At 32.8% G+C, this 24,050-nt stretch overlaps 1 protein-coding gene across 1 annotated transcript in view; it reads right to left on the bottom strand.

Annotated features, from left to right (window-relative positions):
- The window catches only part of LOC131157311 (mitogen-activated protein kinase kinase 6), a 29,560-nt gene extending 9,945 nt beyond the window's left edge, over positions 1–19,615 (bottom strand). The window contains exons 1-6 of the mRNA XM_058111364.1: positions 19,388–19,615; positions 19,097–19,181; positions 10,320–10,454; positions 9,017–9,241; positions 8,717–8,899; positions 8,349–8,572 (exon numbers count right to left, since the gene is read on the bottom strand). Coding sequence (XP_057967347.1) covers positions 8,349–8,572; positions 8,717–8,899; positions 9,017–9,241; positions 10,320–10,454; positions 19,097–19,181; positions 19,388–19,461 — 926 coding nt within the window. The 5' untranslated portion in view covers positions 19,462–19,615. The remainder of the gene's footprint in view (positions 1–8,348; positions 8,573–8,716; positions 8,900–9,016; positions 9,242–10,319; positions 10,455–19,096; positions 19,182–19,387) is intronic.
- Between the last annotated feature and the right edge of the window lie 4,435 nt (positions 19,616–24,050).

Raw genomic sequence — 24,050 nt, 5'->3', positions numbered from 1 at the left:
CCTTCAGACAGAAGATCCACAACCAGGTATTGTATCTTTGTTGATGATAACTTGGTTTCCTAGAGGAGTAAAAAACAAACCGTAATGGCCAAGTCAAGTGTTGAGTTGGAAGATCCACAACTAGGTATTGAATCTAGCCATGATTTAAAGGGCAATCTCCAAGGCACACTAGGTGCGTTTTGAGGGTAAAATGCCCCATGGCATAATGGAAAAGGCAAAAGTCCCAAAAGGCATGGCCAGAAAAACTCACATTTCACGCCTCAACAAACAAGGCGTATGCATTTCGGACCCCATTATTTGTGCAAATTACAAAGCAAAAAAAACTTCCATGACATCGACAAATACTCTCTTTCCATTGGTCCATATTCTCCGAGAAGACTCCTCCTCCAACATGAAGACTAAGTTGTCTCTCTTCAGCCAATCAAGCACCACGACCCCCCCCCCCACACTCTCTCTCTCTCCCTCTACTTCAATCATCGACCAACCTCAATTTTTTTGCAAATCTATATCCTCATCTTCTTAAGCGATCTCTTTTCCACGTCGCGGACCTAATTTTGATTTTCAACACTCTCCGACACTCAACCGGTTCAAATCTTCATACAAAAGCCTCTCTCTGACACTGAGCTACTTCGGATCTTTATGCAAAAGTCTCTTTCTTGACACTCAGCTGCTTCATAAAAAAGCATCTCTATTCATAGACTAATCTCGCTTCAAAGATCGTGAGAGAGGAAAGAAAGAGTCGTGACTACGTCAAACTCTTTTAACCAAGAAATGCAATTAGTTTGGAGTTAAATATTAAAGCTTGGATGGGCAAGTGGCAGTAACCCTATAATTCATCGCCAATGCCCCACAGCTAGCTTGAGCTTAGGCTCTTTAAGCTATTTTTAGGGGTAAAATTTAAAGAAAACGCTTTATTTAAATTATTAAATAAAATTCATATGATTTTTAGCATGTATAATTTATTTTTATATTTTTTAAATGAAAAATTAAATTCCCAAAGGCTTACACCTCAATGCCTTGAGGTTTACACCTCGTCTTGTTAGGTGTAAAATGCCTCGCCTTATGCCTACCTTCGCCTTTTAAAACACTGGAGTCTAGAGGCATGGCTCACACTACATGCGAGGGTTCCTGCATCATTCTGGACGTGGGCAAGTAAAGACGTTAGTTCAGGAAACTAGGATTAGATTAGCAACTTGGAATATAGGGACACTTATGGGTAAAAGCATGGAAATTGTGGATACAATGATTAGAAGAAGAATTAATATAATTTGTCTTCAAGAAGCTAAGTGGGTGGGGGAGAAAGCTAAAGAAAACGATAAATCAGGATTTAAACTTTGGTACACTGGAAGAGAAAAACATAAGAATGGAGTAGCCATTATTAAGACAAAAACTTAAAAGATAACGTTGTGGATGTAACTAGAGTAAGGGATAGAATTATAAAAATCAAGATGGTATTAGAACAAGAAATAATAAATATCATTAGTGTTTATGCTCCTCAAGTTGGCTTAGCAGAAAATCTTAAGAGACAATTTTGGAAAGATATGGATAGTATTATACAAGGCATACCACGGACTGAGAAAATATTTATAGGAGGAGACATGAATGGACACGTTGGAAGAGATAATAAAAATTATAAAAGGATACATAGAGGATATGGATATGGATATGGAGACAAAAATGAGTCTAGGGAGATGATCTTAGACTTTGCTATGTCATATGATTTTAGTATAATGAATATTTGCCTTAAGAAAAGAGAAGAACACTTAATAACCTTTAAAAGTGGACAAAATAGAAGTCAAATAGATCTTTTTTTAAACTAGGAGGGTAGATCGTTTATCATGCAAGGATTGTAAAGTTATTCCAAGTGAAGGCCTAACCACACAACATAGAGTCTTAGCGTTACATATATGTATTAAAAAATGAAGAAAAAGGATAAAATAAACCAGTGTAGGAGAACTAGATGGTGGAACCTAAAAGGAGAAAATATAATAAAATTTAAAGATAAAATGATCAAAGATGGGGATTAGACCTTAGAGGATGGGATAGATACAAATACTCTTTAGAATAGATTAGCTAGCTCTATTAAAAAGATAGCAAAAGAGATTTTAGGTGAATCAAGGGAAAGATTCTCGAATAGCAAAGAGAGTTGGTGGTGGGATTAAAATGTATAAAAAATCATAAAGACAAAAAGAATTTGGTATAAAACGTGGCAAAAATATAGAAACAGAGATAACTTTGAAAAATATAAGGAGGCAAGAAAAGATGCAAAAAGGGCCGTTAGTGAAGCTAAATATAGATCATTTAATAGTTTGTATGATAGATTAGGTACAAAAGAAGGAAAAAGAGATATATTTAAACTTGCTAAAACTAGAGAAAGGAAGAGCAAGGACTTAGGAAATGTAAAATGTATAAAAAGTCAGGATGATATTGTCTTGATTAAGGACGAAGATATTAAAGAAAGACGGCGAAGTTACTTTGGTAAGTTGTTTAACGAAAACCAAATAGAAGGCTTAAACTTAGAATTATCAAATGAGGAAAAGACTAAAAATATAAGATTTATTAGCAAAATTAAAGTTAACGAAGTTAAGTTTGCATTAAAAAAGATGAAAAATGGGAAAGCTATGGGACCAGATAACATACCAATTGAAGTTTGGAAATACTTGGCTAATAACAAAATTATATGGTTAACTAATTTATTTAATACAATTGTAAAAACTAAGAAAATGCCAAATGAATGGAGGAAAAGTACTTTAATACCTATATACAAAAATAAAGGAGATATTCAAAATTGTAATAACTATCGTGGAATTAAACTTATGAGTCATACGATGAAACTATGGGAAAGGGTAGTTGAACAAAGATTAAGGTTAGAAACAAAGATCTTAGAAAATCAATTTGGTTTTATGCCTAGGAGATCTACCACAGAAGCTATTTATCTTTAAAGAAGATTAATGGAGAAGTTTAGGGAAAAGAAGAGGGACTTGCATATGATATTTATTAACCTTGAGAAAGCATACGATAGGATACCTAGGGAAGTTCTATGGTGGGTTTTAGAAAAAAAGGGTGTATGTTGTAGGTATACCGATGTCATTAAGGATATGTAATATGGAGTAATGACTAGTGTAAGGAATATAGATGGAGAAACTAGAGAATTTCCAATTGCCATAGGTGTACATCAAGGATCTGCTTTGAGTCCTTATCTTTTTGCTTTAGTGATGGACCAATTGACTAAGAGTATTCAAAAGGAGGTTCCATGGTGTATGTTGTTTGTAGATGATATTGTATTAATTGACGAAACTAGGGACGGAGTAGAGGCTGAGTTAGAATTATGGAGAGAAGCTTTGGAATCTAGAGGCTTTAGGATTAGTAGAAATAAAACAGAATATATGAAATGTAATTTTAGTAATGATAGGAGGAATATTGGAGACAAAGTTAAACTTGATGATGAAGAAATAAATAACACTTGTAGATTTCGATACCTTGGATCTATTATGCAAGCTAAAGGAGAAATTGAAAATGATGTAATGCATAGAGTTAAAGCAGGTTGGTTAAAATGGAGAAGTGCTTCAAGTGTGCCATGTGATCGAAGAATACCCTTAAAATTGAAAGTTAAGTTTTATAGGACAGCTATAAGACCAACTATACTATATGGATCGGAATGTTGGGCGACGAAGAAACATAATATCCAAAAAGTAAAAGTTGCCAAGATGAGAATGCTTAGATGGATGAGTGGTATAACATTGAAAGATGAATTAAGGAATGAACATATTCGTGGTAAGTTAGGTGTAACTTCTATAGAAGATAAGATAAGGGAGGGACGACTCAGATGGTATGGACACTTGCAACGTAGGCCTTATAATGCACCTGTGAGGAAGAGTGATTTAGTTACTGTGAGGGGCAGTAGAAGGGGTAGGGGTAGACCTAAAATAACTTGGGAGGAGATAGTGAGTAAGGATTTAATATCTTTGAATCTACCAAAAGAAATTGTCCATGATCGCATAAATTGGCGGAAAATGATTCATATAGCTGACCCCACTTAGTGGGACTAAGGTTTGGCTTTGTTGTTGTTGTATTTAAAATGGTTTGGATACGATTTGCATTTTCTAACAAACCAAAGTTTTGGTTCAGTTACAGTTCAAAGGGTATGGTTTGATTAACCAAATCATGCCCAGCCCTAATTACTATTACTTATGTGAAGTCCGATATGCATTTTGCTAATTTGTTTACCAAAGCTTTGGGGGGTGCTCGTGTTTAAATTATTTGTAACAATCTAGGAGCATATGATATCTATGCTCCAACTTAAGGGGGAGTGTTAATGATTAGTTTAGTTATTTAGCATTATTAGCATGTTAGTGTTATGATAATCAGTGAAAAGTAGTAAGGGTATTATGGTCATTAGAATTTACTTGATAAATAGAGGAAGAGACCTATCGTTGTGTTAGGTCTTCTATTTTACTCCAAATTTCAACACATCATTTTCCCATTGGCCAATCTATATCAAAAAAAAAAAAAAAATAGTTACAATCACCCTCCCTAACCCATTTATATTTATCGTTTGCCCCTGCTCTATACTTCCTCAAGAATCACATCCTCGAGTTCCTTTTGCAAAGATATATGCTCATCAATATTCCCTCCCTATTTCCTATCAAACACATCAAGATCTCCCATGATGTTAGCCTTCTTAAACCTAACATCTCCAAAAACTTCTAAATTCTACTACTTGTTTTACTTCATTCTCTCAATTTTTGTTCATAAACCTAAAGCCCTTTCAATCTCCTCCCCCAAAAAACCCACTCTAGGTCTTCCTAATCCAGGAATGATGATCAATCCATAAATTCTCAAAATGAAACGGGATTGGACCCCACATAGCCTTAGTAGACTCTAGCAAGATAAGATAATTGATATTAAAAAAAAAAAACCTGCTCTAGACAATAGATAAAGAAATTCATCCTCCCACTCACCACAAAACAAGAACCTATCTAAATGACTAACTACAAGCTTCTCCCCTCAAATTGACCAAGAAAACAAAGCATTCTCTAAGGGAAAATCTCTTAGCACATAATAAATTTATAAAAGTTCTGCCCCCTCAAAGAGAACCAAAGACACCTTTCTAGAAGATTTCTGACGAAATTGAAATTACCTCCTATAATCCACCTAGGAGAACAAAAAACAAAAATAAAAAGCTCGTAACAAAAATATGAATAGAGAATAGGCCCATCAAGACCTATAAACAAAGGTAAACCGCCATTGACCCCTCCCTCAAAGGCTCTAGCTTCATGTAAAATGGTAAAAGAAAAGATACCTACTAAACAATGAACTCTTGAAACAATCTTGTATCCCTGAAATTAAAATAACCCTAGCTTCCCTTTGGGAAGGGAGAAATTCTCAATCCCTACACCACCACTCAAAATGCCCATAGCTAACCCACCCCCAAAAAATAATAATAATAATAATAATAATAGATAAATAACAACCCATAGAATATAAATTCTTTTTCCCCCACTCATATGACTTAGGAGTAACTATCACTTCAGTCTTTTTGTTTTTTTTAGATAAAATTCTCACTTTAATCTCTTCCCCTAGAGGAGTAACTAAATACCCACTCCCACCCACCTCCCCTCCTCAATGGCTAAAGAGAAAGGACCCTCCCTGATAAACCTCCTCCCTTTGGCACAGAAATATCCATTATTTTATCTAGTGGAAGTTTGGAATAGGAACTAGGAAGGATATCTTTAAGGAATACTAAGCTCTCTTCATCATCCTTAACGAGTGTTGGAAAAATAATAGAATAAATAAACTATAATAAATTAGTCATGAAATTACATATACTTATCATAAGCAAAGGCGTGGAAGGACCATTGTCCTTGAGGTCGATTTTGCGCCCACAAAGAACATATCTTGATGAAAATAGTCATTGCACGCACAACCTCCAAGATTACTCAACAACTTCAATTTTGTGTGAACTCCCAAACACCAAAGCTAGAGGAGAATGTAGAGTTTGATTACCCAACAAAGCAAAAAAGGAAGAGAGGGAAAAAGAACAGACAAATGTTTTTCTATTGCTTGGGCTGGAGCATGCCTTTTATAGGCATAAACTAAATAACTCCAAATCATAATAAATATGTTAACAATAAAAACCTATAAACATAATGATCCAATTAAAATAAATAAATCAAAAAAGTAAAACTACGTATTTAATGAAAATGAAACGAACAGCTATTCAATGACATGCATGAAATATTTTTTTTTAAAATTTGAAACTCCCAAATACCAACACATTCCATCACAAAAACACCTAGGATACTTTCACGATTGAAATCAATTAGTAGAAGAGAAAACTTGGAAAAGAATATTGGCAAAAGATCCCTCCTTTGAAGCACCAAATTGATTAGCTGCTCTGAGTATCTAAAAATATCAAAAGCATCATTAATTCCATTCTCGGCCATCAGTTGATCCAGCAACAATCTTCTCTCTTGATTCTCGCATGCTCTCAAATTCATCAGCTACTACAAACAAGTTTGATTAAGAAAAAGCCTGCTCAATATCGCTGTTCAAACAAGGCTTCCCCTTATCACAAAATAATCCTTATTGTCCCCCCAGCACTGACAGATTCAAAAAACTGCTTGCCACACAAGAAATTTAGGAATCACAACGTTCGAGTTGTTATTTCAAATACCCAACCTTACATTGCCTGCAACTTAAAATGTACCCCCGCTCTGGATTCAGCTGGAACTAATGACCTTGAGTCCCATTCCTTAACTGTCACCCATTATTAGGAAACTTTCCTTATTCATTTTTTGCTGAATGCCTACGGTTGTGAGCACAACCTCACCAAAAAATTTTGATTCCATCACTGTAGGTTTCTGAAGCATATTGGCACACAGCCTCTGAAAGCCTTTGAAAGACGCTCTCTCTTCCACCATCTCTACTAATTGTAACTCTCTTGATGATGGTCAAACCACAATCTCACATATCCACCCACCTTTACCACTATACTAATCGGATTCTTCATGGCAACTTGATACCGCTCTCAAAGCTTGAAGGAATTACCACCATCTTAACGACTCAACCCCCTCTGGACATCACTAAATCATTGGAGGCACAAAAAAACGCTCCCTTTGATTCGATAACTTCAAGCTTACGGTAACCCTTTCTATTCTCAAATTAACACCCAATGGGTTAAAACCTTCTTCACAAGGTCTTGATAAATAATCTGATGTAAAATCCACGAGAATTCACCATTGCATGTCATAAAAAAATATATTCATCTTCTCATGAACTCCAACTCTCTAAGATGAGAAATGAAACATCGCCCATTTTATCTATATTAATAATCTCTTTTTGTCAGCTTTGAAGGAATAATGAAATTCCATCCTAACGGCTCAACACTCCTCTAAATCTTTCAACGCACAGAAAACAACCCTTTGATTTGATAACAACTTCAAGCATAGGGGACACCTTCTACTCTTAAATTAACACTCCATGGATTATAACCTTTCTTACAAGATAACAAACTAATCTGACACAAAATCAATGCCAATCACTCAAAAAGATGTTCATCTTCCCATGTATTCTAAGATGTGAACAATCCTTTTGCCAGCTTTGGCAGAATGAAATCCCATATTTAACTACCAATTAAACCAACTTTGCTCGGACAGAAGAAAAGAAGATAGGTTAGAAGGCAAATTCACCATTGCCTCCTTCAAACCAGACTTTAGATCTGGAACGAAATGTTTACATCAAAACATTTTTTGTAGCTTTATAGATCACATTTTTCACAAGAAAGAAAAAAAAAGTCTTCTATTATCCAAATAGAACATAAATTAATAGTGAAACAACAACACAATAATGATTAATTAGTTGGTCCCTCGTAGGCCGTGCCTCTTAAGGAGACGTACGGAATTTGACAAAATTATTAAGCTAATCACAAGGTCAATCATGAGAATGGCTAAAATCATGTGAGACTATCGGCACCTAACAGGCATTATATGCGATTTGACTTTGACAGCATTTCTAGAATTGATCTTGGAAAATATTAAATTGGAAGTAGTTATTCAGAAGCTTACACGCAAAAAAAATTTGGTCTTACAAAGCTTCAGACTTATATTTAAACTGGAATCACTGAGCAAAGCTGGGAGTGTAAGATTGTGTGCACGTTTTCATGTGTTTTCAAAATGGTATACAACTGAATACTAGTGATACATGTCATTATATACAACCAAACATAAATGATATAGAAGAAGACGAAATGACTATTTGTAAATCATTTTATGCCAAAAGAAAAGTTATTTTGCTGCACATTTAGATAATGTAATGAGACGTGAGATGCAGGCATCATGGTTTATTACCAGGCTGAAACAAATGAACAGAACTCTGGAGAGAACTGGTCTGATGGAGCAGAAGGTGGTGGGCTCTCCACAATGGCCTCTAAAAGCTCATAAAAGCTTGGCCAAGTTTGTTGGTCTTCAGATTGCAAATAAGGGAATCGTCCTATGGCACACTCAAGTATTACCATGCCCAGACTCCAAATATCGCTTTTATAGTCATAAGTGCTTCCACTGATTCTCTCTGGCTGAGCAATAAAATTAATTTTCCATTGGTTGTAATCCAAATTTATATATAAACTAAAGTAAAATAACAATACCAACAACAATAAACAACCAACTAGCTATGTTACTAGTAACATGGAAAATTTACAACTCCACAATCCACATACCGACATGTAGTTGTAAGTCCCAACAAATGTATCCCTTTGACCCATAGAGCTTGCTAGTGTTGCGCTCACACCAAAATCAGTAATCTTTACTTCCCCCTTGTGGTTTACGAGCAGATTGGATGGTTTTATATCCCTATGAATAACATGTCGTTCATGGTGCAAATACACAAGACCCTGTAAAACCTGGAAAAAAGAAAGGAATATGTTGAGCCAAGAAAAAAAGAGTTGTTCAAATTACTGCAAGGACTTCCAGCATCTAAGCAAAACATTTTAATCAAAAAGACGAGAATAAATGGATACCTGCTTACAAACAACCGCAAGATAAGGTTCTAGGATTGTTTTAACTTGTTTGATCACATCTGCCAGAGATCCACAGTCCATGTACTCTAACACAAGAGAGATAACTCCATTGTGATAGAATGAGTGGTAGCAAACTACAACATGTGGACACTGTGAGGCCTGATTTATTTTCAGCTCCTGTACAATTTGTTTACGAATTTCCTCTTGTATGTTCATCTGGATGACCTGTGACGCATAATCCAATGAACTTTTAGTTGGTCCATTAGGTATCAGTGCCAAAATTATGAAAACAAAAACCAGAAACAAAAACTGAAAATAGAAAACAAGCAACTCTAAAGCCAAAACAAATTAAAACTTGATTGAACAAATGCTCATATTTTTCCTTGAATCAAATTACAATAAAAATATAATAAAACTAATAAAATACAAACAAAATACAAATTTAAAAATATTATAATAAAAATAGAAATAATTATAATTAGTTTAATTAATTATTATATTTTAAAAATCACTTTTTAGTGCTACTAGAACAATCTTATTGTGATGACAATTGAAAAATAAATAATATATATTTTAAATCACTTTTTAATTTTTTTCACAATTTTGAAAAATTTAAGAATATTTTTATTTTAATTATATTCTAAACTCACATGGTCATTTTATTTTAATTTCGATCATAAATTATGTATAAAAATGAATGTTTAATCCACAAAAATTAATTCTAAATATTTAAGTATTTTGGCAATATATTGCCAAAACAATTGAAAACTATAAAATCTGGTTTCAGTTTTTTTTTTTTTTTTTTTGTGGAAACAGCAGAAAACCAACAACAAAAATCAAAAACTAGTAACTTAAACAGAAGCATTGCTGCTTTTAGAAACTGCTAAAAGGAAATTATCAGCTAACCATCACTCCATTATGCTAATACATCTACATGGTGAGGTTGAATCACTTTCTTGCCTTCTAACTTGTCTTCTCTTTGAACCAATACATTCCTTGAATGATCAAATAGTTATATAAAATTTCATGCACTTAATGGGATCTAACTACTTAATCCTGCTCCACCTTCACATTAAATGCAAGCATATGAGGCAATTATGCCTTGTGATGAAAAGAAGAGAAAGAACATAAATAATTGTTTAGCTTGAGAAAATAATTCTACAACTTTTCATTACTCAATGCAAAACAAGACAATGAAAATTTCATAAATAGAAAAAACAGTCAAAAATATAGAAATAGAATGTCAAACAGTGAAGTCCAAAACAAAAGAGATGGAGAAAAACTGTGGTGCTCAAATAACAACCTTCAAGGCAAACAATGTTCCAACCCATTTGTGCCGAACAAGTTGAACTACTCCTCCACTGCCCTTCCCAATGACTTTGATGGTCTCAAGGTCCTCCAAAGAGAATTGGAAATCAAGCTCCTTTATATCTGAAGGCTGTCCAAATAGACAATAGAAAACAAATTTGGTGATGCTCTAAGCAGACAAGCCAAAAAAGCAAATGATTCAAAAAAAAAAAACAAAAAACAAAAAAAATGTAAACCAAGCCAAACATTTCTAAATGACAGCTTGGGTTTCACAAGGATATGGGGATCTAATAAGTTATCTGGCCTTCAAAGCATAAAACTGTGACAACCCTTACAAATGCATGTCTTGAAAAAAAAATTTACCCTCTTTAGCAAGGATTAGGGACCTTTCTGCAGTTCAACTTCAACCACCTCAGGCAGTTAGATTTGGAACAGAATATCACCGCCCACACAAAATTAGTAATAGCATGAGAAGTTGTGCGCAAGATTATCACCTGTGACAGACTGATAGATTAAGATTTATGATTTATGACTTGCAAGATCTGTATGACAGGGAGAAATGTCATATTGCATCAGCTTTAGGTACAACATTCGGCAGAATCCTCAAACTGGGCCACTGTAAGTCTGTAGCACCAATCTCAAATCATAGAGGGGCGCAACCACTCAGACTTTGTTGTGGATTTCAAGCTATTTTAACATCATATTTCTCTCCTTTTAGAAGTTTTATCCCCCTTCTTTTGAGCTATTGATATAGTTCTTCTTCCAAGGAGATCTTCTCCAATTACACACAGTATGTACTAATTCTTTTTCACTTTTCCCAGTAAAATTAAGGTTTTCATCAGAGAAAAATAAAGAAGGGATAAAAAGTAGTCTTTGGAGGAGGTGCTCTTTGTCTATCTTCATAAGAAGAGTTCCTCAGTACTCAGTCATATGAACTGAGAAGGCAGTTTTTCATGTTGCAGGCACAAATTGGGATGAATAAGTTCAACATTCAATCACTGAAGTGCGGAGAAAACAGACTGCCTATCTCCCATGGGTGTCTTAACTCACAACACTAGAGATCCCACTTCTGATCACTACTAGTGTAAACTCTACTACCTAGAAGGCTAAAATCTAATAGATTTACGAGCTACGCTTGGAATGGTTTATCACATAGAGTGAGCATTTGGATTTCCTATGGGAATGTTAAGGCTGAGTTGTTCTTCACTATTTTGTGTTAAAAAAATTTCTATTAATAAGGACCTTTGGCTTACTTTTTGAACCACGAAAAAGTAAGGATATAAAAAAATAATATTAATTCCTATAACTTGTGCCATTTTTTAGATGATGAAAGAATTCTATTAAAATTAGATAATTACTATGAAATGAGGACAAGAAATCCCCCAATTAAAAGCGCAAAAGAAAAAAGGAAAAATAACATCAAAGCTACTTTCCAATCCCTTTGAATGTCAGACGGCAAAAGACCCTCAAAACCCCAACAAGTACTAGGAGGTTCACCCAACTAGTCTAGAGCTTGTTGTACAGATTGCCAATACCTCTTTGCCAGTCCTACAAGTTTCATCTTGGCAAACCAAACTTCATCCTCACCCCATATACGGTACCAATTAAAGAAATCCTCCATCTCCAATACCCATTCTAAAAAGGAGCTCAAGTCGAGTTTCCCATCATAACCACGCACATCAACCTTGACCTTTTCTGTAACATATCCATAGTCTTCCCAACCATGCCTAGGGGAATGTGGAGCATGCCTAGGGTTAGCTTGGTACCCTACATCATTAAACTCCTCAAGGTTACCTTCCTCAAACTTGAACTCTAAATTAACCTAAGGCTGGAAGGTTAGCTTGGTACCCTAAGAAGGTTGTGATATAACATGTGTATCGGTGTTTTAAAAGGCGAAGGTGCAAGGCGAGGCATTTTCCCCTCCGTGAGGCGAGGCATAAGCTTGAAGGCGTTGAGGCGTAAGCATTTTGGGACTATATTTTTAAAATAATTAATAAATAAAATCAATTTATATATAATAAAAAAATGTGAAAATTTTTAAAATGATAAAGAAAAATATAAGAACATAATTTTTAAATATCATATAGGCCAATTTTAAGTTTTAACTAACAAACACAAACAATATATAAGAATTTTTAAAAAATTAAGGATGAGCCATAAGAAAAAAGCCAAATTAAAAATGTCTCAAGATTCTAATTTCTAAAAGCCAGTTGTAGCCAACAGTGGTAGAGAGTATGAGAGGTTCGCGAAGAGAGGCGAGAGATTGCAAAGGGTCACTGCTCGAGAGGAGACAACTCCTCTCGAGCAATGACTGCTAAAATGCACCTATTTTCTAAGCTCTCTCCTTCAAAAGTCTATGATCAAGCAAGTGAATATTTCTTTGCATTGGGGCTTTATAGATTATCTTGTTCCTTAGGATCTTTCAGAGTGGGCTTTGTAGGGGTCAAAATGATGTTCTTATCTTTGTGCCTAAACATGCAAGTGCTTTCCCTACCATGATTGGTTATGTCATAATCAAATAACCATGGCCACCCTAACAGGACATGAGCCCCATCCATCAGGAGTACATCACAATAGACCCCATCTTTATAATCTCCCATTTGGATGGGTACAAGACACCTCTCAATAATTGGTAGATTTGTCCTATTTACCCGATTCACCTTAGAAGGCTGAGGGCGTGGCTCTCCTTTAAGGTTTAATCTTCCTAGAGCAGTCTTGAAGACCACATTCATGCTACTACCCCCATCAATAACAAGCTTACATCTCCCATCGCCACAACAAATGTATGTGAGGAAAATAGTGGTTCGTTTCCACTTCTCAATATCCATGGTAATGGAGAAGACACACCTAACCACCGTAACTTGATAGTCATCCTCCTCAAAATCATCCACAAGCTCACCCTCATTTCCCAAGAGTACTCAAAAGCATCTACAACCTGATCCTCACAATCAGCCATATCATCAGTCTCACACTCTAAAGCTAAAGCTCGTTAGGGACAACGAGCAGCAATACAACCTCTAGCATGACAATAATGACACTGCAAAGATGAGCTACTAGCTTGAGGAATACTGAGTCCACTAGAGCGAACAATATGATGTGACTCTATTTGCTTCATAGAACTCTCTATAGGGGTTGACAAGGGATGGTAGGCCTAGGTCGAGGAAAAGATTTGGATTGACTTTGACTCACTCACTTGAGATGAAGACCTACGAGAGCTCTTGAGGTACCTTTCGATGACAAGCACTTTCTGTAGGCTATCTCTAAATACTCTGGAGAGAACAACTCAACCTCTCACCCGACATCCACCTTAAGACCATTCACAAACCTAGCTACAGTGTGATGTGTGACCTCAACAACACCACTCCTAAGCATCAGTTCCTCAAATCGATCAATGTAGCTGCCCACGTTAGTGATTTGTTTAAGAGCTCACTGAACAACTGGCTCTTAAAGGAAGGAGGGATGTACTATTCTTACAATAATTAAGCCCAGAAAGAAACAAGAAAATAACTTTCTCCCAAAGCAATCTTGGAGAGGTCTTATGATTTTTAAAAACTCTAAATTCCCTTCCAGCCAAAGCAATCACAAAATTGTAAAAACAGTGCAGTCCCAAAATATCCTTTCTCTCTCCTCCTTCCCAAAGCCCCAGAACTTCACTTACAAAAAATCCTGAATTGTAACTAGAGCCACCCAAACCTCAGCAAAGTATGAAAAGATATTGTTCCACATGCATCTTGCTACCTTACATTCTTACAATGAATGAACAAATGACTAATAGTCTCATTAGACTCACTGCACATCATATAAATATCTGGACTAAGGCTTTGTAGGGCCTCCTTAATTGTAGCATATTGTCTGTATTGATCTTGTTAAGAATTAAGGTCTAAATGAAAGCCCGAACTTTAAAAGAATCTTTGCTTTCCAAAAAAAAAAAATGAGTTATTTCAACCTAGACAAATGATCTATGACACAAGTACCTATGCTTTCTTTCATTCTTTTCTTTGATCAAGTCTCAAATATGCGGAAATTGGTTGATGTTCTTTTTCCTTTCTCTTATGTTTAATTTAGTGATGGAAATTCTATCAAACTCAATTGAATGGTGAGAGGGACCAAGAGTCCTTCATATGTTTACCTAAGTGACTCAATCCATCATAGAGTCATAAATATGCGCATGGCCCCTCCCTTCCTTGAACATGAATGTTCCTTCAAATAATTATCCATGATGTAATATCACATCCCTTAATGATATAGAGATTAGTGAGATACATGACTTTGATCCATGCATCTTCGTTCTTCCAATGTATTTTGGGAGAATATACATTAATAATTAAAGATATATGACTTTGGCCATTATATCTTGTACATCCAATAAATGTTGTAATTAACTTTGATCAATGTACATAATACTTAATTAATTAAACAGCATACACATCCATAAGATCATGAAAATCACTCCCTCTCTCTCTCTCTCTCTCTCTCACACACACACACACATATATATCCAACATTCTCCCACTAGATAAAACCACATGCAATTTATTAAGATTAGCATTCCCATATACTTAACAAGAAAGGTAATGTGGATCATGGTGGTTTTGTGTCAATTATTGAAATAATTCCTTCCATGTATCACAAGTTCAGACTTTATTTAGATAAGACATAATTAGGAAGAATGTGAATGATACACTTATGTTCACGTCATAAAATGGTCCCATGAGAATGTCAAACACCATATCCATTTTCCATCATTTACATTTCCATAATGTGCACATACATAAATTACTAAATATCAACTAGACACATAGAATTGAGATGCTCATTATGCATTTTAGGCATCAATGCTTTAGTCAATGAGTCTGCTATCATCATTTTAGTAATAATATGTTCAATCAACACCTTTTTATCTCGCACCCTTTCTCTAAAAACAAGACACCTCAATTATGTGTTTTGACTTGCTTAAACGCTTATTGTTTTTAGAGAAAAAACTTAACTCAATTGTCATAGAATACTTTGATGGGCCTTGAAATAGAATCTGCTGTTTGAAATCCCAAATTCAAATTCATCAACCAAACTGCTTTGGAGGTTGCCTCATGGCATGCTACAAATCATGCTTCCTTTTGTAAAGGACGTTGTGACAGTCCGTTTCATACTTTTCCATGAAACAGCACCTCCACCTAACATGAACATACATCCTAATGTTGTCAACACATCACGTGAAATCTAAATCTCAATTCTAGCAATTTCAAATGAATCATTATACTTGAGCATAAAATCTTTTGTTCCTTTGAAGATATTGCATCACCTTATGTGCAGCTTTTCAATAATCCATTCATAGATTACTTTGATATCTAGCCACCATTCCAAGAGCAAAGCAAATATCAAGGTGAGTACATGTTTGATCTAGTTCATGCTTCCAATAACAACTGCAGATGAAATACTTTCCATTTGATTTCACTCAATTTCATTAGCACAACTTTGATGTTCACTTAATTTGTCACCTTTTATGATAAGGGCTCAACTTAGTGAACAACTTTGCATGATAAACCTTAGCAAGAACTGTTTAATATAGGTTAGATAAACCAAGTATTCTCTTCAACCCACCACGACAAATGCCAATGCCTAATGCAAATGAGGCATCCTTCATGCATTTTATTTCAAAGTTCTTAGAAAGAAATCTTTTAGTTCCATATAATGAACTAAGATTATTACTAGCATGTAGTATATCATCCGCATGTAAAATAAAAAATATAAACTTGCTTCCACTGATCTTTAGATACATTCACCAACATCATTTCCTTTGAAGTCAAAGGAAGTAATGATTTCATGAAACTTAAGATACCATTGGCAAGAAGCTTGTTTTAGTCCATGTATGGATTTCTTTAACCTACAAACTAGTTGCTCCTCACCTTGCTCTTCAAAATGCTTCATTTGTTTCGTATAGATTTCTTCTTGTAGATTTCCATCTAAAAACATCATTCTCACATCCATTTGATGCATTTCCACATCATAATGAGCCATAAGGCCATAAGAATTCTAAAGGAATATTTCTTCGAAATAGGAGAAAATTTTTCGCTAAAATCAAGTCCTTCCTCTTTAGTGAATCCTTTAGCCACTAGCCCGGACCCCGCATACGCAGAAGCTTTGTACACTGGGCTGCCCCTTTTTTTTAGTTATATTTGATTATAAAAATCCATTTGCATTGAACTAGAGTAACTCCATTAGGCAATTCTACCAAATCCATGGCTTTTGAAAATGCAATTCGATCATTTCCAATCTCAATAGTTTATTTTTGTAAGTAAACTATATAGTCATTCAGAATTGCATGAGTACATTAGCGTTAGGATTCTAGGTGGAGAGTCTAAGGAATTTCCAATCACAGTAGGTCTCTATTAGGGTCTGCTTTGAGCCCTCATATTTTTTGCATTAATGATGGATGAACTTACAAGGATCATCCAAAATGAGGTTCCATGAATTATGTTAGCAAATGATAACATCTTGATTGATGAAACTAGGGATGGAGTAAAATTTAAGTTAGACTAAGAAGTTTAGAATCTAAAGGTTTTAGGATAAGTAGAAATATAACAAAATGTGTGTAATGTTATTTTAGTCATAGTGAAAGGAATATTGGAGGAAAAATTAAACTTGATGGTCAAGAAATTAGAGCACTGCTAGATTAGATACCTTGGATCTATTATGCAAGCTGAAGAAAAAATCATAGAAGATGTAATACATAGATTTAAAGCAAAGTGAGTAAAATGGAGAAGTTCTTCAGGTATGTTGTGTGACCATAAAATACCCTTAAAATTAAAAGAGAAGTTTAATCAGGCAACTATAAGATCAACTGTGCTATAAATGATAAAATAAGGAATGAACATATTGCAATAAGTTATGGATAGCAGCCATAGAAAATAAGATAAGGGAAGGGTAATTCAAATGGTTTAGGCATTTGCAACATAAGCCAAATAGTGCACTAGTGAGGAGGAGTGAACTAGTCACTCTTAGAGGCATTAGAATGGATAGAGGTAGACCTAAAATAACTTAGAATGGGATAGTAATATGGATTTAATAGCCCTTAAATTGTCAAAATAAAATGCCCACGATTGTGTAAATTGGCAAAAAAGGATTCATATAGCCAACTCCACCTAGAGGGACTTAAGGCTTGGTTTGCTCTTATTGTTGTTATTGTTATTCTTGTTGTATAGGGTCTGTTTGGTATTTTTTCTGCATTCTGTTTTCATTTATGTACAATGAAGAAACATATTATGCAAGCATGTTTGCTTAAGTCGCCAATTTTTCGTTTATATTATCAATTTTCAGTTGTTTGCAAAAAAATCTAAAAAACAAGTTTTATGGTGTTAAGTTGTTTTGGCAACTTATTGCCATAATATTTTAATATCCATAATTGACTTTTTTTGGACTAAATCATTCAATTTATACTTACTTTTTAATTAAAACTAAAATAAGATGATCATATGAATCTAAAATATAATTAAAATAAAAATGTCCATAAATTTTCAAAAAAATTTAAAATAATAGTAAAATCCATTTACAAAATATTTTTACTATTTTTCAATTATCATGTACCATAAGATTGTTCTTGTAAGGTAAATTTTGAAATGTAATAAAGTAAAATAATTATTCTAATTTTTATTTTTAATATAGTACTCTTAATTTGTATTATTTTGAACTTATATTATTTTAAATGTATTTTTTTAATTGTTATTTGAGTCAAGGGAAAAAATGAGCATTTTTAAATTAATTTTTTAATTTGTTTTAGTTTTAGAAATATTAACCAAACAAGTTACTGGTTTTCAATTTTTATTTTCTGTTTTTGTTTTCAATTTCTTTTTCGGTATATGTTTTCATAACTTTCAACAATTATACCAAAAGGCCCCGTAGTTTATGACTAATTGGGTGTACTTTCTGTTATGGAATTAATGGAAAAGTCATGCAATGGCATACTCTTGATCCTTCATTTGACCCATTTGATCAATTATAGGAGAATCTTATAGTAATACCACATTCTCATATCATGGCTCCTATTCATTTCTTCTTCCAAGAACTTAGTCGTATGTGTTTCCATTATACATTAATCATTAAAGATACATGGATTCGATTACATCTGTACATGCAATCAATATACATCCAACAAATATGGAACTTGACTTTGGTCAACGTGCCTATTATAAATTCATAAGCCAGGACATAACTTAATTCTTAATTAATTAAAACACACACACACACGCACGCACGCACGCACGCACACCTATTTGATCATAAAATCATATGTATATTAAAAAACCAACATTTTGAATCCAACATCTACACAAGGCCACTAAAGGAAATGTAGGCAAACAGCAGAGGTTATAAATCAGATTTGGAATATCGTAAAATGAAACTTGTTTTGATGCCATAAAAACTAGCATTTTTTTCTAGTAATTTCATTCACCATGATGTATTCCAGCACAAGCTAATTTAGTAATTTATCAAGAGAAATTGGAGAGATCAATTCCTACACGAGGACCAGAAACAACCTTGACATTGACATTGTGAATGTGCATATGCTAATTTAGTGATTTATGAAGAGAAATAAGAGGACCAGAGTCGCCCATTGCACTTTTCATCACCAATGTGCCTAAATGTCATGCAATAAGCACATTCTCTTAATACCACATGCCCCCAAATTCTTTCTTAAACAAGCATAAGCTTTCGACACAGCATTAGAAAGAGAATCAGCAACCAAGAAACACAATATATGCACTCGTATGAACTTACGCGAGATTCCTTTTCTTCGGAAATTAGGCGCAGACCTTTCTGGTTCAAAAGCAAATCGCCGTCTTGGAATGTGCCGCTGGCAGTCCTGACAACTAACCAATGTTAATAAAATTGCACAATCAAAGATTAGTGGCAGACTAAAAGTCCAGAGTATAACGATAATTAGGATACAAAGAATCAGAAAGAAGACCACGAGCCACAAAATAAAAAAATAAATTCATAAATTGAGTTTCGAAAGAGGAAAAAGAGACAGGAACAATGATCATCTGATGGTGATGAGGAGGGACTCACAAGAAGCTAGTGATGGAGGTTTCTTGAGCAGGAACAGAGAGCTTGAGCTGCTTCAATGGCGTCTTGCTCTTCATGATTGATTGATAACAGGTCTTCGATTCTTCACAGGAGTTCTGAGTTCAGGTTTCTAGGGCTTGAATAGTGGGGACTGCAGAGAGAGAGAGAGAGAGAGAGTTTTTTCTCTTTATGGAGATGGCGACAACTAAACTATTGAAATCAAAATGAAGAGGACCGCGAAAAAAATTGTACGTTTAATTGAGTCAACCTCATGACCAGTCTACGAGTCTAACGCTGCGGCTTGTCTGAAAAAGGACCGGCCTGGCCAGAGGCAGAAAGCCGGCCCAGACCGATTTGAATCATCACCCCACATAAGGGCTTTCGTTAAATATTAGTGGAACTCTATTTTTATTTTTAAATATGTTAAATAATAATTTTGTCTTTTTGAATTTTTATTTTATAAATAAAAAAATAGCAAATTCACCTTTTCATAGTATCAGAAAAATAATGTAGTGGTGCTAATGGAATTTTACGAAATGTCAAAAACACTTCTATATATAATATTATATTTTTTATTTTTATATTATTTCAAAGAATGCTGGAAAATTTAACACATGATATAAATTTTATTTAGACCTGACATTAATAAATGGGTAAGATCAAAATTCATTTTAGACCCAATTATTTCTGCCACTCTTTATTATTATTTAAACAAAATATTATTCATAGTCGGCAACTTCTTTCACTAGCTAAATTAATCTATTTGTCTCTTTTCTTTCTTAACATTTTCTCTTTTAATGTGAAAATTAAAGACTATGATTATCATTTAATATATTAAAAAGAATTGAGTTGACATATGTAATCTTTAAAGTAACATTACCAATTTCTCATTTAAATTTTAGATATATTTTGTTATATAAAAATATTATAAAATATCTTTTCTCCACTAGACATTTAATCATAAATTATTAATTTATTAAAGTTTTAAAATATATAATAAATATAATTTTAAATTTTTGCTCATAAAATAAAGAATTTTATTTTTCTATTTTTCTATTCTAAATCTTAATTTGTAATGCATTCTCTAATTTATCATTGGAACGTCAAATGCATTTTACAATAAATGATTATATATTTTAGATTATATTTTTCATTTATTTTATAAATTGAAGTTAATACTTCCAACATAAATATTTAGTGCTCAAATTAATAAATTGCCTTCTAAAAACTCTAATTTCATAATGACTAAAAAAAGTCAAAATGCTGGACTATATACGTATATATTATATATTGGCAAAAATAGGTTGGCCAAATGTGTCGATAAATATGAGAAGCGTGTTAAAAGAAGAGGTCTTCTTGTGGGTCCACTCGTATTAGACTTGCCACCATATCTAGAATATTTTTCATTTTACTTTATTTGGTCATTCTTACAATTAAACTTCACAATGAGTCGGATTTAGTAACGTATTTATGTTTCAAATTTATTCCTATCATTTTAAAAGAGTTCCGCTATTTTTCATACATTATTTGTGATTTTTTTTATGATATGTTTATATTAAATATAACATTTTGGTTAAGATCTCACACAAATATTATCGATCATTAAATTTGTTCTTCTTAAATTATTAATTTCAATAATGGCCGGCCCAAATAATTTTTTTCATTAGAAGTCCGTTTAGATTAAGAATTTTACTTGAGAAAAAAAAAATAAGAAGGAAATTTATTTTTCATTATATTTTTTTTCTATATTAAATTATATTAAAAATAAAAGTTCGTTTTATATGATTAAAAAATTAAGAAAAAATAAATTTGAATGAAATGTAAAATCAAATTTTTGTTCATGAATTTGGTATACTTTTCATTTTCTTTCTTACTTTGTTAGATGCGCAAACATGAAAATGTATATTCCTTAATATTTTTCTTTCCCTTCCATAATATTTTCCGAGTTCCGAACGACACCTAAAAGTCTACTTAATATTTAAACCATAAAGAAGAAGTAACCTATATTTCATCACATTCCATTCACATTCCTTCTAAAATTCAAATATCTAAGACCTTCAATGCTAAGGGCCTATTTTAATCGTAGAATCTAGTTTCTATTTTTTATTTAAAATTTTCAAAAAAAATATAAGAATATTAACTTATTTTTAAACTTTACAGCAAATAAAATAAATTAATAACAATAAAAAAAATTTGTACCATTTGATTCTGGAAAATATTTTTTTTTTTATTTTTCAAATAATCACAAAAATACCACTTTTTTTTTCCAATCATCTAAATTTATGCACAAAAGTTGAACATCTTTTATTATTTTTAGAACGAAAGGCACTAACCTTTCTTAAGATTTGGTAAAAAGATAAGGATCTTTCCTAAGATTTCAAAAATTTTCTGGAACCTCTCTTCAAGTTTCAAAAATTTTAAGCACATTCCCTGTAGTTTGTTAAAAAGATACAAATGTCTCTTTATATTTTACAAAAAGACAAATCTTTTAATGATAGATTTGTGTTTTTTTAACAAAACTAATTAAATGTTGTGGTACTTCAACTCTCATGAAAGGTCAATGGAATTTTTAAAACCTTGGCAAGGGTTAGTGTCTTTTACCCCTACTTTTAAAATTTCTAACTCCTTACTTTGTGGTTGTAAGAAACGAATTCAGTAAATTTTGATTTGTATGGGTTACATATTTAGTTTCTTCCAAATCCATTAAAATTTAAATTTAAACTCAAAAATTTATAATCTCAAATACTATTTTATATATTTTTTTGAAAAATTAGGAAACAAGTTGTCTTTAATTATTTACCAGGTGAATTTAAAAATTTTATAAATGCATTAAATTTCATAATTTTTTTAAAACTTATAAACTGGTCAATGAATAAGATGATTAATATTTTAAAGTTGCCTCAAATTTTATAATTTAATTTATTGTAATGGATAGTAATAATTAAATTAAAATTTTCTATAACTACTAATGTATGTTTGATTATCCAATCTTCTCATTAGATTTTTCTAGTTAGTTAATTTGTGTAGCGCATAGAATATATGATTGTGAAATGCAATAATTCGAAAAACCTTCTCACATGAAAATCTCAAACTTTAATTACTAAAATGTCTCATAAGGAACATAATACACGCACTCATAATTATTTATAATTTTTAATAATGTAGGCCACTTTGCGCTTCCATCAATACAAAAAAATAATTAGCCAATCGAGTCTTTTCAACTACCTCAAAAGTTATTCATAATGAAATTTCATATAAAAGGAGATAAAGAGAGTTCTTGTCATGTTAAATATAAAATAAAAAATTATTGAATAGATATAACTAAAAAAAATTTAAATTAAATTAAAATTCAAGGCTTTTGCAAATTTTTTATTCCATCTTGTGTTTATTTATATTCTTGAAATTTGTTTTTAAGTAGTAGTACAATTACTTTGTTAACATGTGACCCAGAGCCCAAACAAATCTTTTTCACATGAAAATTAAAGAAGAGGAAGGCAAGAAGACTAGTGAAGAAATGCCAGGATGGGCTTGGGTGTTTTTTTTTTTTTTAATGTATTTATAGATAATAACTTTTGAATTAGTAATATTTGTTTAATGGGGTTGGAATGCATTTTCCAAAATTTTGTTATGGAATTCTATATTCACGTGATTTTTTATATATCTTCTCTAATTATATATTGCATATGAATTTTTTTGGGTTAAAAATGATAAAATATTCAAAATATAAAATAAATATTAGGACAAAAAATACTGACCTCTCTTAAGATTTTATAAAAAGGCAAGACCTCCCTTAAGATTTCAAAAATCTCATTGACCTCTCCCGAGATCTTGAAAATGTTACAAACTTCTCTTGAAATTTGTTAAAAAAACGCAAATCTCTCTTTTAAAGGCTTATCTTTTTGCAAAATACAAGTAAAAGTTTGTGTGTTTTTTATAAACATCAAGGAAGGTCTCTAGAATTCTTAAAGTTTGAGGGAAGATTCATAAGGATTTTGAAATATCAAAGGAGGTTATTCTCTTTTTACCAAATCTCATAAAAGGATTGTGTCTTTACCCAAAATACTATTAAAATTTTGGTAGCTATTCTTAGTTGCATATTTAAATTTTATAATATTTTGAAAAATTCTTTCAACTTACATTACGAATGCACAACTAGTATTATATACAACTAAATTCATTACATTTTTATTTTAATATATTAAGAAAATAAATCAAAATGTACATATTTTGTGTATGTGTGTGTAAGATAGTTGTTTTCTTTCTTTCTTTCTTTAATTTTAAAGTATTTGAGTTCAATGACTAATTTCTTTTTGTCATTGTCATTGTTGTTTGTGGTGTGGCTCTTATACTTTGGATTCCATAAATAAAGAAAAAAAAAAAACATGAAGGGTCAGCACAGTAGGAGCTCGTCAACGAGTGCCCTGTGATCGTCGATGAGAAAACAGTAAGGACTCGTCGATGAGTGTCATGTGCTCGTTGACGAGAAGATCCCGAGAGGCCCAAAATTTCAGAGTTTCTAAGATACCAAGAGCAAAAAAAATGGGATCGTCAACGAGTGGAATGATTCGTCAACGACTGTTCTTCTTGGTCTCGTCGACAAATTCCCTGTTCTCGTCGACGAGAAGTTCTGGGCTGTGAGCAATTTTTTGAATTTTGAATTTGAACG

The sequence above is a fragment of the Malania oleifera genome, chromosome 6 (assembly GCF_029873635.1).
Source record: "Malania oleifera isolate guangnan ecotype guangnan chromosome 6, ASM2987363v1, whole genome shotgun sequence".
Lineage (NCBI taxonomy): Eukaryota > Viridiplantae > Streptophyta > Magnoliopsida > Santalales > Ximeniaceae > Malania > Malania oleifera.
This window is presented reverse-complemented; position numbering and strand designations above follow the sequence as displayed.